At 46.0% G+C, this 15,824-nt stretch overlaps 1 protein-coding gene across 2 annotated transcripts in view; it reads right to left on the reverse strand.

Moving 5' to 3' along the window:
* Nucleotides 1-15,824, reverse strand: part of KDM1B (lysine demethylase 1B) — a 1,796,634-nt gene that overhangs the window by 1,657,419 nt on the left and 123,391 nt on the right. For both annotated transcript variants that reach the window (XM_069613586.1, XM_069613587.1), the window contains exon 4: nt 10,428-10,517. In XM_069613586.1, the coding sequence (XP_069469687.1) occupies nt 10,428-10,517 (90 nt within the window). The remainder of the gene's footprint in view (nt 1-10,427; nt 10,518-15,824) is intronic.

A 15,824-nucleotide genomic window follows, 5' to 3' on the forward strand; every position in this document is an offset into this window, starting at 1 on the left:
CCCATCATACCTTAAAAAGGAATTTCACTGGTATGAACCAAGCCATTGCCTAAGATCAGCCAAAAAAGGGCTACTTAAAGTTAGCCATACTAGAGTCAAAGCTACTGGACTCGGGAGAGCTTTTCCCACCAAAGCCATTGCACTCTGGAACGAGCTTCCAGATAACCTCAGACTGGAAAGCAGTTACTCCCTATTTAGGAAGCAGCTGAAAACGTTACTTTTCCAGTAATTCGTTAATTAATCAGCTTGGACTCCCTTGAGTTCTCCTCTTTTCTTTTTTATGTAGTCCTGTGACCTCTTTTTTTTTCGTGTTCTTGTCGCGCCCTGATGCTTGCGAGCTTCGGCACGTTATAAATACATAAATAAATAAATAAAAATAAACTTAGTTGGCTTCAGCCAAGCTGTTCTCATGTCGGTGGCCAAACAAATAGCCATGCCTGTGGTGTCGATGTGTGCCACAGTTGACTCCATGATATCCTGGGCCACTACCTTCGCCTCTGCCAGACCACCCTTGAATCTTGCCTGACTGTGCCGGAAGCTCAGGAAGGAAGTCTGCTATCTCCCGCCAAAGTTTTTGCTTCACTGCAGCAAGCATGTCATCCGCATTGGCTGCTGCAGGTGGAGCCTAGCATTGCAATAGATCTTCCCATAGGACACCAGGAGCTTTTCTTCCTTTCCTAGGAGGGCCGATGTAGGGGCTGATGTGGATGCTTGTGGCTTAGAATACATAGAAACTGCCGCTATAACTGAGGAATGTGGCTAAAGGTGCACCGACAGAACGAGAGCATCCCCCTCCGCCTGCCTATACTTGCCATCTAGGAGCTTGTTCATAGGTTGTGTGAAATGTGGCTTCACGCAGCCTTTTTTGGCTAAAACTTCAACATGCTGGTTCTTGTGGTTGAGCAGATGGTCAGCACCTCTGCCAATAACCCCGCCTTCGGTTGTTCAACCTGCGGCTGTAGGATCCTCAGATACTCAGCGATGCCCGCCAGCCTCTCATGGAAGGCCCTAGCTGAGGAGGAAGTGTCCCCTGCTGTGTCCTGCAGGTCAGGTGCTGCGGGCAGATGTGGATATCACCTGCAGCACATGACAGGAGGTTGAGGTAGAACAGGAGGAAGCATGTCTTGGATGACTCCCTTGGGTATGGTGCCCATTTGAGGCGATCTCATGAGGGTGAGGAACTTCTCGAAGAACCTGTCCTGGCATACTGGTGAGGACCCTACCAGCGTGGGTGGGAGCGTGTCCTTGGACCTATTGCTGTGCTCTCGCCACCCCTTGCCTGGCGTAGTTAGGGTCTGAGAATCACTCCTGTGCGGATGCAGTTGGATATGAGGTGGACCAGGTAACTGGTGTTGACCAATCCCACCTTCATGTGCGCTATGATGCCTGCACGTTGGAATGGGAAGGCCATTTAATCCTGTACTGTGCCACGTGCCTGCTGCATGACGAATGTTGTACTGGGACCAGTCTCCAATTGCGCGCTTGATTGTGAAGGCTCAGACCTTCCCTGCACCTCAGGCAGGTAACCAGGGAGGCAGAGTACCCTCGGCCATGGCCCCGGTAGGGCTGGTAATGCGTTTAGACGCGCCCTCTGGATCGAGCCCGGTGTCAGAGCAGAACCCCTCGAGGAGATCCCGAATACTAGAGCCTTGCAGCCCCTCAGCAGTGGGACCAAGAGGGTCCGTGGACCCCTCAGCCAGTTGGCCGGTAGCTCCTCCAGCCTCGGTCTCCTTGCTGGGTTTAGGACCTGGAAGGCCCCTCCCGCTTGGACGGTTCCCAGGGAAGGAGTAGCCCTTGCAGGGTGCAGAGGAGCACAGGGCACCTACCTTTGGGCTGGTCTTCCTCCTGATGTACTCCTTTAGGTTTTCCGGTGGTGATCTTGCAAACAGTTCCCTCCACCTGGCCAGGCAGTTCTTCAACCAATGTGGGGTGAGCAAGTCACACGCCGAGCAGCCATCCCAGCTGTGGTCTGGACCAAGGCACCTGAGGAAAAGCGCTTGTGGATCCGACGTGGGGAAGGAATCCTCGCAGGCCGGACACCTGCTGAATCCTGCCGCCATTAACACGAGCCGGGGAGGAGCGTAGCACCAGAGGACAGAGTACCTTTAACTCTGAAGGAGCGACTATGGAAGAAAAAACAGACGAAATATCCCAGGGAAAAGCGTGTGGAATTACAAGGCCAGAGAACTAACTCAAGAGCGCTGGTGAAATTGGTCTGCACCCGTCGACGTGAAAAAGAAGACTAAGCAGTGGTGCCGGTGGGCGGAGTCAGGGGAGTGTATGCTCCCTTGGCTGTGCCCCGCGCGCATCTAAATTTAAAGGGGAACATTTTTTTGGGGTGAAAAAGGTTCTGTTTCCCATCCTTTGCGAGGGACGCCCATGCAGTATGGCGGAAAGGGGACAGGACGTAGGAGTAATAGGATTTACGCCTGGTCTTCTAGGTATTCCAAGATTAATGCAATTTTAACATGTGTGTGACGGCAGCTCTTTCTTTTGAGAGTAGACTTATAACTGAAGGAACTGTAAAGCAAGTAGAGTATATTGATGGTCATAGGCAGTATGGGCACTATTACGCAGCCGTGTGCTGCAATTATCAGGAAAACACTAGAAATGCAATGAGGGCTATTTTGGAAAGAGAAATGGGGAAACACTGCAGTGAACATTTTGCCCCATGGGTTTTAATGAATGTTACTTTTCAATACGTTCTCTACCTTTACAGCTCTGCTATCTTTACCACCACTTTCCGCCTCTCTGATTTCTTTAGCAAGCCCAGCTAGCTAGCCATTAACATTTAGTGTGCTGTCTATTGATTCAGGGAAACTGGTCTCCATCTTGTTTGGAAATTATATTTTAAACATTAACAGTATAGTTAAAAATCTGTCACTGTCTATAGTCTATGTAAGAATAGGGATCTTCATTGGTGCCTTTGTTGCTTAATACGGTCAAAATTGCTGCTATGGTTAGAGCTCGCAATCTCAGTATGATAAAGCACATGCTGTGGCCTATTTTACTCTGTGTGGCCAGCTGGTCACAAATGCAGATACTGGCAGGAATATGTTAAGTATTCCACACCCATGTGATTGATAACTGTGTACAAGCGAGTTGGATAAAACCGCCATCTTTTATTTTAAGTGCTTGGAAATCCCAGAAAGGTTTAATGGGTATATTTTTATTTAAAAATCTAATTAGATTTCTAGAGCTTTGGGACGTTGTTTGAAATAGACATGGTTAGAAAGAGTGAGCTTCTATTGTTATTGATACTCACCAACGAACTCGCCTAACAATATTTCTCTGTATTATGACCTGCTAAATCTATATTTTTTCAAATGTCCGATTTGCAATGCCAACCCATTTGTAATATTCCTTATTTTGTGTAACTTGTTAACAGAAGGCATGGCAGTTCTGCGATTTCTATTCAGAGTGACATCACTTTTTGCCCATCCAAAGCATAAGAAAAAAAAATATTCTGTATAATACTAGCTGTAGCCAGTGCTTGATACACTGATCTCGTGCACCCTCTCCCTTTCTCTCTGCCGTTTTGCGTTCCCTTTCCCCATCTGTCTCCGTCTCTCTATGCTACACTCTGTCTCTCTCTCTTTCTGTGTCAGTCTATCTCTCTTTGCCTCTGTATATCTCTCTCTAGCATTTCCTTTTTATTACATATTACATATTTTAAGCCAATGTGAGAAGGCGAGAGATGAGAAGTTTGTGAGGCAGAACCTGAGCGGCACCAGAAGAACCTATCTCCTTGTTACTATTTTCGTAAATGTGCCATTTGACATACTCCCAGGAAACACATTTAACAAGGCAAATTAAAGACCCCTTCATCCTAGCATTTTGAGATTTAAAATGGTACAATTTCAGACCAGTTAAAACCTTGAAGTAGAGCTTGCATGCTACACTTGCATGCTATGCTTGGTTTGCCATTTATAGGGTCGAAAACAAAACAAAAGGATTGAATGCCTTTTGATCGACAGTCAAAGGACCGAAAAAAAGGGTTGCATTTTTTTTGGGGGGGGGGGGGGGGTTCCCCCAACCCCATGTTTTCTTTATTAAAAACATTTTAAAAAATGTGACCCTTTTTTTCCGATCCTTTGACTGTCGATCAAAAGGTCATTCGATCCTTTATTTTCAATCCTTTGACTGGACACCCTATGGGGCTTGCACAGTGGGTCATATTCTTCAGGCATTGAGTCACTTAGTTGCGCACATGCCAGACAACATCCTGCACACAATTTTATTGCAGCATATAACCAAAAATAATTAGAGGAAACATTGAGGTCTAATATGTTCAAGTCGAATTAAGTGTTCAGCAGTTCTCGTGGCTTACGTCCCCATAGCAGTATTCTAGTCCCCACACATCCCAGGTCAATACAAAGTAAAAGCGCTGAATGATCAGAAAACGTATGCAGGAGTGTAGTGCACCTCCTTAACCTTCCCCATTGAGAATCAATTCAAGATCCAATAATTAGGATGCAAGCATGACCAGTAAATCAGTGTAGCTAAACATGTATTTGACCTTAGAGGCAGAGAGAAATGCATAAACTGCTTCCTCTGGAACAGTTACACCAGCAGGCCTCTAAGTGTCTCTTGCTGGGCTAGGTGCTTCCTTGCACTATTGTTAAATGGTTCTGTGTCATATTTTTGCATTTTAAAGACCAAACACAAAAAAGACAGATCTTTTCAGCTGTTTTTGTGATGGCATTAGCATGCCGAAATGGGACATACTAGCCCCCCAAGCCCGTCGCAAGGTGATCCCTCTGCTCTACCCTACCCTCTCCCATTGGCTGTATTGTTAATCGGGGGGGCTTAACCCCGCCGGACCACCCATTTCCCCACCCACCACCCCCTTCCCAGCACAACACACACTTACTACACGGGCACACAGACAAACACACACAGACCGACATACACTCCCTCAACGACTCCTCTGGGTCTCGCGGTGCCCGTCAGCCCCTGCACGCACATGTGCGGCAGGGGCGTAACAGTTCGATTTAGAAAGACCACTCTGTGCTGTCACATAGCGGTCTTTTTCGATCTGTATAAACATTTTTTTGACCTAATACCTTGTTAAATGACTGCCGGTTCTGCGATTGTCTGCACAATGCTGCTCCCAAATATTACCTCCAGTTGTTCATATCTACCTTCATTCAACCCAGAAGGAGGTGAGGCCTCAGGATGCAGTTCATTCTGTCGATACTGCCATCGCGGATATGGATGTGGCGCTCCATTGCTTAAGCTGCTCAGACCCCAAAGGACTCTGTGCGTGTGCTCCAGGGATGCAGCCGGATCTACAGGCCCTGCTTTGTACGCCCCCACAGGCGCAGGACCAGGATAGCGGCACCTGTCACTGGGAATCTGCGCAGCACGCTGTCTGCTCCCAGGGCCACGGATAACGTGCTACAAAGCTACAGCGATTGAGGATTCAGGAATGCAGCACAGAACTCTCAGGTTAGGCAACTACCAGGCTCAGACACATCAGAACGCCCAACAAAGGACATTTCTTGTTGGTGTTTGTGACAAATAGATCCACTTTAGGGAAGCCCAACACCACAAAGATTTGTAATAGAATATCCTCCACTAGTCCCTAATCATGTGAAGCCTGGGCTGTCGCGCTGCGCTAGTGCACTGGATTGTTCAACTCTCCCAGCAAGCAAGTCGACAGTGGAAAAATACAGTGAGTGATACACCAGTTCCAGATCTGAATCTCTAAGACAAAGCACTAGCAATCTGGTGCCCCCGTACTTGCTCCGGTAAAACACAGCAGTTAGCTTGTCCATGATGATCAGTACACTGCTGTTGTGTTGATGGGAAGGAAGTCTTAACAATAAGAAGATGGCTTTAAACTACAAGGATATTTATGAGGCTGCTGATGGTTGACTTCCTAGAGATCGTGAACTTTCCCCACCAACCTGAAAGGGAAGAGTCCACTGTGGTGGTGTGTGAAGGCTCCATGGGGAAAACGAGTGTGGCATGGAAGGGGAAACCCCTGACTAGGCTTAAAGTCTCCAACAATAATGGTTCCTGTTTCACTGCAATGGACGCTGCATTTATGGTTTATTGTGGTTGTGTTTCCAAGTCTCAGTATGCAGACTGGTACAGTTTAGGGTCTCATTTGCAGCCTGGCACATGACATCAGTGGGATACATGATGCCATGTCCCCAAATACTGTTTGAAAAATAGCACCTGAGAAGTAGTGACAAGCACAGACTAGTTGAAGACCCTTAAGGGGTTGGATGGAAGACTGATATTTGAACGGACCACTGAAAGCATCCAGTGATCTTCCATGATGGCTATAGGGGTGGGCGAAAATCCCACTGAGACACAGAATTGGCCCAATTCGCCAACAATTCCATTCTACCGGCGGGGCGCTTCTCCTCCATCCCTGCCACACGTTTGGTCATTTTATTTTGGTGTGGCAATTTCATTTTTCAATGAAATTTTGTTTTTTGTTTGGTCCGAAACACAAGCAGATAACTTGGTGAAAAGTGGAATTTTAACGGGCGAAACGCCCCCTCATGGCCAAAATATATATATTTTTTTTAAACAAAATTTAGCAGAAATGAAATTTCGGGTGGGACAAGGCCCCAGACTGACAATTATGTTCCATCAGTCAAATTGGCGGATTGGGCTAATTTTGCCTGGAATTCACAATTTCCCACTGAACGTAGCTAGCCATTTTCGCCCACCCCTAGATGGCTGCCCAAGCTTGCTAATAAAGGGAAATTCTGCCTCCTACAGAACTATTTTAACACTGTGCCACGAGAATGTCCATGGTTGGGTGTTAAAAAAATGTATTAAAATAAAAGCTCTGTTTTGACAATTTTCTTGGCGGAATGATCCCTAAATAGCTTCTCCCGTCACGTGATTGGGCACGCCTGGAAACTCCTAAAGGCTTTAGTCAGTCCGACTGGACACCTTTTGGAGAAGAAATGGGCCTGCCCAAAGGTTTTGTAATTGCCAAGATGGATCTAGCGGTCATAGCCTCCTCTTTTTCATCTGCCGGTTCCTCATCAGTTGTTGGGTGAAAAAAATGAAGGCTAATTAAATGTAAGCTACTAACACTCCTGAATAAGCTTGATGCCTTTCATGAAGGCTAAGTGCCTCATATCCAATCCCAGGAATATGCCTCTAGCGACAGCATCAACATGGCCTGCAGCTACCTCCAGTGGGTCATGGGCTAATATATTCGATTCTAAGCTCTGCAAAGACACGGCCTCCTTTTTCATGAGGTATAGTCTTCTGTAAAAGTCAGACAGTTCTCCCTAAATTACATGCAGCTAAAACAACATCAGCATTTGAGGTCTTAAGTGAGAAGCATCTTTATAGCATATTTTCATGCCCCAATTATTCAGGGCTTTTTCTTCCTTCAAGATTAGTGTTAGCAAAGCGGAACACGGCAAAGAGGAGTCCAGCCTACCCCAAGCTAGTGCTAGTGACACAATCAGTTGCCCAGAGCAATGCCAGAGGTTAGGATTAGTTCCAAACTTTCCAGTTATCACCTCTTGTTTTGCGTAAATCACCTTGAGAGGGACGGGTATGCACAGACGTGGGGATGCTTGTGGTCTCGTGCAGTAAGGATGTGACAAAGCAGTTTCAGCTGGACTGCCCCTTTTGGGGTGGGACCAAGCCTGGTGTGCATATGGTATTTTCCCCTTTTGTAATGGCTTGGTAGGTGAAGAACGATCTGGAGGCTTGCCCAGAGCAATGCCAAAGATTAGGGTAATTCCAAACCTTCCAGCCATCCCCTCTTTTGTTTTGCGTAAGTCACCCTGAGTCAGACGGGTATGCCCAGACGTGGGTCAGGTGGCTGCTGGGCCTAGAGACACAAGCTACTCCTCACTAATAAGGGCCAACAAGGCTGAAACATGTTTTGGGATGCTTGTGGTCTCGTGAAGGATTGTGACCAAGCAGTTCGGGCTGGACGGTCCCTTTACGGGTGGGACGAAGCATGATTTGCATATTGTCTTTCCCCTTTTGTAATGGCTTGGCAGGCAAAGAACGATGGTCTGGAGGGTTGTCCAGAGCAATGCCAGAGTTTAGGATTAATTCCAGCCATCACCTCTTGTCTAGCGACAGTATTGACATGACCTGCAGCTACCTCCAGTGGGTCATGGGCTAATAGCTTAGATTCCGAGTTCTGTAAAAGAAACGTTCTCCTTTTTCATAAGGTATATGTCTTCTGTAAAAATCAGACAGCTCTACCTAAGTCACATGCTGCTAAGAAGCCATCAGCATTTGAGGTCTTAAGTGAAAAGCATCTTTATAGCATATTTTCATGCCCCAATTATTCAGGGCTTGTTCTTCGTTCCCCAACACGCCGGCACCATTTTATCCCAAATGAGGAGCCTCTAAAATATGACATGCCTCTAAACCAAAGTACTTTGAGCTGTAGAAGGATCCCCAATATCTAGTCTGACAGCAAGAACGGAGCTAGAACCCCCTAAAAAGTAAACCAAGAAAAAAGGGTTTACTGGTACCTCTAACTTTATCATTGAGTGGAGCCTCGCTTGAAAAGATTTTGTGGAAGAGAAAAGCTCATCCTCCAACTCATCATCCTGGACTGCTGGCACATCTACATTGGATTTTAGTGACAAGGGTCAAACGCTGTATCTGTCTGATGAAAGCATTGGTGTACTGGCCACTCGTGGAGGAGCCGGCCTAATCAAAGGTGCAGAGAGAAGTGGGGCCCTGGGAGGCTCAGGGATGACAGGATATACCCTTAAAACATCCCGCATCTGACAGGGGGTCATAAAGGTGCAAGCTCTGGCTAACAGCGCAGAGTCCTCTGGAAAGGACTAGCCCTCACTGCTGGAATCATAATCTGCTAGAGGCTAGGCGTGCATCTGTTGGCCCACATACGTTCAGGCACCCTAAAAAAGTATGCATGATGGAAGGCTGGATAGTTCTTATCTCTAATCAGGGTGTACTTAAGTCCACTGTCTAACCAAAGGAGACTCTGTCCAATATGGCAAATGCAGACTCTTGTTTGGAATCCTGACATTGCCTGGAGAGAGATGAAGGTTCTCCTAGCCATGTTGAGGTGACAAGTTGATCATACTTTTTTCAGACGTCAAACCTGCAATCACTCAAGAGGGCATTGAATCTTGTGAAAAACCAGGGCTTGGTGGCCTACTATGCACTTCAGGGGCATTATTCCTTTTTTCATATGGCTAGAGGAATCACTGTTCTTAGAAAACTTAAGGTGTGAAGCACCCTCAACCGAGGAATGCAATGCACAATCCTTGCCCATTAAGCTGTAAGATTTGCCACGTTCGTTGAAGTGCATATGATCTTTATGCGACTCATCCACAATGCTCTTATGGAAAGATAACAGACTCTCAAGAGTCCTCCTAATGCTGTTGTGGAATTGGGTAGGAAAGAGTCTGGAGACCCCTCCAGAGTCTTTGGAGCCCCGGCTGTCCTTTTAGTCAACTTAAGATAAGGAGAAAAACCCTCAACCTTTTGGCTGGTACAAAAACGCTGCTGGCTCACATCGGGTTGTGACCCACTGGAAGGTGGATTCTCTTTAGTCCAAAACCAGCATTAGTCCCCAGCCCCACAGGGCAAGCCATGGTCACTTGTGCCTCATGGCGGATTAAGGAATTCCTTACAGATTGGTCTGGAAAGGTGTTATGCAGACTTGGGTGGAAGGGAAAAATGGCTACTTACCTTCCACTCTAAGAAAGCGCAGCTGGCCCGTGGACCAAACTTATTGAAAATGGCATCACCTCTCTTCTCCAATTGATGCCTTATTGCCTGCACTGAAAGTATGACACGAAAATATGAGCCTCTCAAAAATATGGGACCCAGTTATGATTGGGCCTATGCATTGCCAAAATAAAATAATAAAATAATTTTAAAATAAAATTTTAAAAAGTGAGTGCCTGTTGCAGAAACGGGTCCGCTACAGGACCAGCATTCCCTGAAACACTTAAACCCAGGCATAGATTGGAAGGTCCCAAAAATTTAAGAAATATAGGTGAGTCACTGAAAAAACGCACACCACTCCTTAAAATGCTCCAAACTCAACTGTGCAGACAGAATTACTGACTTTTGGGGTGGGGAGCACGCACAAGGGAGGGACCACATGAGCCACGTATACCTATATGCATGTGCAACATGTTGATTTGCTGAATTATTGATGCTCTGCATCAGGCTCAGTTCAAATTCCGGGGAACAACCCATAAGAATGGAGGAAAGAGGACAGGACATAGGAGTAAATATTTGTTCTGGTTTAATATGTGGATGAGGAAAATACAACTGGTGAAAAATGTTTCTGAACAGCGATAGGCAGTTCAGAAAAATGTCAATCCACTTGGAAGGCGCTGTCAGTCAAAAATCATCGGGAACAATTTGAAGAGAAAATTGACGATTACATTTTTCTGAAAGGGCACAGTACAGAAAACATGAGGAACATGTCATACCTTCGATAGTAGTGGTCAAAGCACTCATTGCAGAAATGCTCCCCACAGGAGAGATGGTACCATCTTGAAGTGTAGCCATTTTTAGCACATCTGAAAGAGAGAAGTTAATTTTGTCAGTGCTTCAGGCTCAAAATGGTTTGTAGCAGACCATTGCATGAAAGAGCTATAAAGAAGTAAAGTAAAATATTCCTGCTAATGTTCATGGGAGAAGGAAGGGGTTTATTACTGAAATGGTGGACTCCTACTTATTGCCACTTTGTTAAAATGGGGATCTGCAATCAGTGGCTCTCCAGATGTTCTGGACTAGCTCCCAGGATACTTCACCACTGACTATGCAGACTAAAGTGGATGCGAGTTAAACTATAAAACATCTGGGGAGCCAAAGGTTGCAGACCCCCATGTTAGAAACACTTTGATGGGCTGTTGAACATAAAAACTACAATAGGACAACCCTTCTAATCAACTACCCCACACACGTCTTCAGTTATCCCCTTTCCACTAAATGGTATCAAATGGAACTTGCTTTATAGTCATTTAAGCAAGGACCTGCTTGTCTTGGTTTAGTCCGTTTTTGCAAGTGCTTGGCTATCTTCCCGTCAGTAAATAGAATAATGCATATTTTCATTAGTATTGCATGCTCCGACCTAAAGCCTTTATTTAATCAGTTAAAAATGTAAACATATAATCCAACTTCAAGCCATCTTGCTGACACACACAGGAACTGTAACACTTATGGGAGATAAATGGCTGAGGGGATAATTCTGCCCCAGTCACAGTGTTGCATTATTTCAAACTATTGGCAGTCGCCACCATCACTGGGGGCTGTCAAATTCAATTTGTGCATGCTTTTCTGACTCACTTTCAGGTGTGGATTCAGGATTTAATCCAGTCACCATTCATAAAAAGATTATAATTAGTTATGGAAACCGTAGCCCTCACTCTCCAAGGAAGGCAGCACCCCACAATAGCCATCTCTCACTCTATTAGGAACAATAACTGCCCATTGAACTCAGTACTGTATTTGTAAAGGGGATTCCTACACTAATTATTCCTCCTCACCTGCAGAGAGCAGGCTCCACGCCACTACATTCGAAACAAAGGCTGCCACTAACCAGTAGAGCACACAAAGCCGCTATGCAATGAGGTGGTTTTAAAGGTTGAATAAAGCCGAAAATAACCAACAGATTGACTACTATGTAACAAAGTAGAAGATCCTCATAACATATCACTAAAAATTACCTGAAAAGCTTTTTTAATCCATTTAAACCTAGGGGGTAAGCAACGACAATCCGTTCTCTGGTGGGGGAAAAAATAAAAGACTTTGTGCAATCCATTGCGAAGTCAGAAATTAAGTGTGGATCAACTTTAGCCAATTTTTGTTGTTCCCTGAACTTTTTCCTGGCCTTTTTATGACAATGAAACCTTTTCCAATTTCACTCGCCTCCATTTAAAATGTGTTCCTGCAAGTAGCACATATTGCTACCAGGGCAGGTTTACTGTGCAGCTATTTTTAATAAGTTGGTGGCTACTTAATCCCAAGCAAAAGCAAAGTAATTGGCAAGTCGTGCGTGTGCGTGTACAAGTGTAGACAAATTTGTGCGCGAGTGTGTGCTTGCAAAAGCAGAGTTTGGATAGCGATCCCTCATTGGCTGGCAAAGCTTTGAATGGGGCACAAATGTTGAATGGACCGGAGTAGCCAAAAGCCCTGTATGTCTATCTGTAATGATTCCGAGCCATTCACAAGAACAAGAACCTACCTGAACTATCTCTTGTGTAGCTGAAGGACTGAAGATTTTTTTAGTGGCTCCTTGCTGTGGCTGGGTGGTTCACTCCTATGATGAAGCCCTGCTCCCCTTCAGTCTAAGGAAGTGTGGCTTCAGGCTCATTCTCCTCTTGATTCTTCGAACTGGCAGTCCTGTGTGCTCCATAGGAGCTTCCTGGAACCTTGGTACTAACTGGAACTGAAGTGGTAGTCCCTGCTAGAAACCGAGTGGTATTGTTGCTGCTACCCAAAAGTGCCTGCCCTTTCTTAGAAAACCCAGACTTGGACTGCAGCTGCTACCCCTCCACAGCAGCTGGTCTTAAAGCCCTTTGTCCTTACCAGTGCCCCCTGTGCTTGGTCTTATAGGGTCAGTGTTGTGCTCTTCAGTTGCTGCTGCTTCTGTTGAGTCCAGCTCTCCGCGAGTTGCATTGAAGGGGTCTTCGAACGTCACTGTGGGGAAGTTTTTCAAGAGTCCTCTGCTGAGGACTTAGAAAAAACAACCTATAATGTTAGGCTGGGTTGCCACCAAGAGCAGATTCTCAAAACGCTATCCGCGACAAAACAGTCATACCTCACTTCTAGAACTGTGGGGGTTCTAAGGTACAGCTCTTTACACAGCAGACACGAGTGTACATATACTACAATATAAAGTTAGGCATTACAAAATCTCTACAGTTAAGTACTTTAAAGGCAGAATAGGTGTAAAATCAGTACCAAAAAAACTAATATTTGAAAACGATATATTTTAGAAGCGAGTACAATGCAGAAGCTATTTTAAAGGAACCATAAAAGTGATAGAACGGTTTACAATAGCAACAAACGCCTTGGTTGATCAAAGGTAATTAGTACAAATAAGAAAAATGGTCATAAAAATGCTAAACCCAAACGTAAACATGTACTCCGCCTATTTTGCAAGGGAAGTAACATTATTCAGTATTTATTGTCTGTTTTAGATCATTTTGATTTGCAACTTCTTCCAAGGAGTTGAACAGGACCAAGCTTGTAGTTGGCACATGGCGATGATGAAAAGCAAGGAATGGATTGCCAGCATTTCACAGGTGCTTCAGAGGAGGCAACCTTAAGTCTATAGAGGATAGTGGACCTCACTGGAGCAATCCAGGCCTAGGTTTGATGACCGCAAGCCTGGAAAAGAATGGTTGCGGAACAGGAGCCTGGCACCAGTAAGTGTCGAAGTCGGGAGAGGGGCTTGAAGCAGGCCTGCAGGCAAAGCCCCAGGCTGACGAAACCAGCAATGGATCTGAAGTGAGAAAACCCCTGGGATGTGACCCATAGCCCTTAAAAGTAGCTGAAGCAGCCCAGGAATTCCAGGCACCAAGTTCAGTTCGAAAGTCAGATTGTAATGTCGATCACGGTAATGGTTCCTGTTGTAGGATCACAAGAAGAGCTCCTGAAAATGGTTGCACGATGAAAACACACAAGCCAATGTAAGAAGACCCCTCATGGCGACCCACAAAGAGCCGAACACAAATGAAGAATGGAAGCAAGGAAGCACAATTACCCTTTAAAACATGTCATCGGCATGCTCTGATGAAGAAAAAGGGGGTCCGGAAAGGAACAAGGATGCTGCAGATGTCAGAGCCAGGTTTTACCACAAAAGAGCAGGGAGGGCTTGATGAGCAGTAGATGGTCACTCTGGAACCAACCAGGTAACAGGTTATCCCACTTGGGAAATGTCTGTTTCCATGGGTGCAGGAATCTTTGTGGAAGCAACCCAAAGGAGGAAGTGACCAAGGCTCCAGCAATTCTGATTAGGTGGAAGACCAGAAGAAAAAGCCTGAAGCTGGATTCCACGGCACAGAGGCAGAGTTTCCCTGTGTGGGGATCAGGAGTCCCATGTCCTACAAGCCTTCAGGGAGGTCTCCTCCCTCTAGCATCTTCCATCAAGTTCAAGGTACAATTCTCCGAAATGGACCACAGTCTTACCTAGTTCTAGAAACACAGGGACTGGGGGGCTAGCCCAGCCAATCACTCTGCAATATGCACTGTTGCGAGGTCACATGCTGGAGGCTGTTTGATTAGAGGGGGTGAGGGTGATCTGCGGCTGGTGACCGCCAACTGCTTGTGTCGCACGCCTAGGAGGTGTTTTTGTAATCTTGGCTGTGCTGGCCTTTTCCCTGTGCTGAATACATGGATGGGGTTCTGTGTGGTGCATGTTGGATGTATGAAACCGTCTTGAAAGGCAGTTGATACTGGCCTGGGTGGACATGTTTCCTTCCGACGAATACAATTTGATTTGGCACAAAACCTACCATGTCATTCTTAGGCTCGGTCTGGCCTACAACATCGTAGCAATGAGATTGCTCTGGCAGGTAAACCCATGTGAGCATCAGGAGTAGACAACCAACACCCAGCGGGGACAAGCTACTCAGATAATATGTGGACACTTTACGTGGTGCTATAGTGACCCGCTCTGGACAGAAGGAAGTACAGCAACTCTGTCATCCGGCAATGGAGGAACAATGCACATGCTCACACTATGCTGTGTGGACAGCGGCCCCACTCAAGAAGAGGTACAGCACCCCTGCCATTGCACAACAGTAGAAAGGAATACAGAGGAACCCTGTGATTTGGTCAAAGCAGACTACTACAGAGGCAGGCACCAAGCTTGGAGTTTTGTACACAGGAGTAGACCAAGTAAATGCTGTGTGACAGGGCACATTAATTAAGGAGTACGCTACTCCCTGCATTACTGGCATACAATCTCACCAGTTGTAACATGCAGAACTTAGGCCTGCCCCAAACAAAAGTTCTTGCCCACATACAAAGAGCATGGGATGACTGGAAAGACCTTTTTAAATTCTACTTTGTGGAGTCAAGAGTTGAACCGGTTTTAGATAGATACAGTGGTACACACTAATGGGTTGCCTAGGGACAGAAGTTGTAAGGGTTATAAAGAAACTACCAGACTCCTCCACCATCCTGTGGAAGCAACAAGGATTAGTGGAGGAGGCCCTGCGTGGGGTAGGTGGGGGGGAGGAGATCGTTCGTACAAGAGAGTCATGAGAAAAATGTCTCCTAAATTGGGATTCCACAGTAATGGAACGATGAACATTATTTGCAAGCAGTGTTGACAAAGAGTGGGACGTGACCCATCTGTGATGGCAGTGAAAGTGGCAGCGGCACCAGCCCAAATGTATGTGGATTCTGGGTCCTCATGCACCCTAATACTCAAATCTGCATCCCCCCAGACCCAATCCCTCTGACCACAGTAATCATGCCTGCTATTATTTTCTATGTGACAGGAGCAGTTAACCTACCTGCCAGATGGGTGCTATCCCAGCACAATTAAAACATGCAACCGTAATCCCTCTTCTGAAGAAGCCATCCTTGGCTACATCAGTCTTAGCTAAACATAGTCCCATCTCACTCTGTCCCTTTCTCATGAAACTGCTTCAGCCCCTGGTGTCCCCTCTTCTGTCCCCTTTCCTAGAAATGTCCTCTTTCTTTGACTCCTTTCAGCCTGGTTTTCTACCAGGTTGGGGCACAGAGTGTTCTGGTTTCAGTGGTTGATGATTTGACTCTGCTGGTTGACCAGGGAGGAGTGGGTGCCCTTATTGTATTAGCTCTCTCAGCAGCTTTTGATACTGTCGACCACTCCATGCTGCTTTCCCGGC

This window comes from Ambystoma mexicanum, chromosome 5p (genome assembly GCF_040938575.1).
Source record: "Ambystoma mexicanum isolate Mex_15411 chromosome 5p, UKY_AmexF1_1, whole genome shotgun sequence".
In the NCBI taxonomy this organism is placed as follows: domain Eukaryota; kingdom Metazoa; phylum Chordata; class Amphibia; order Caudata; family Ambystomatidae; genus Ambystoma; species Ambystoma mexicanum.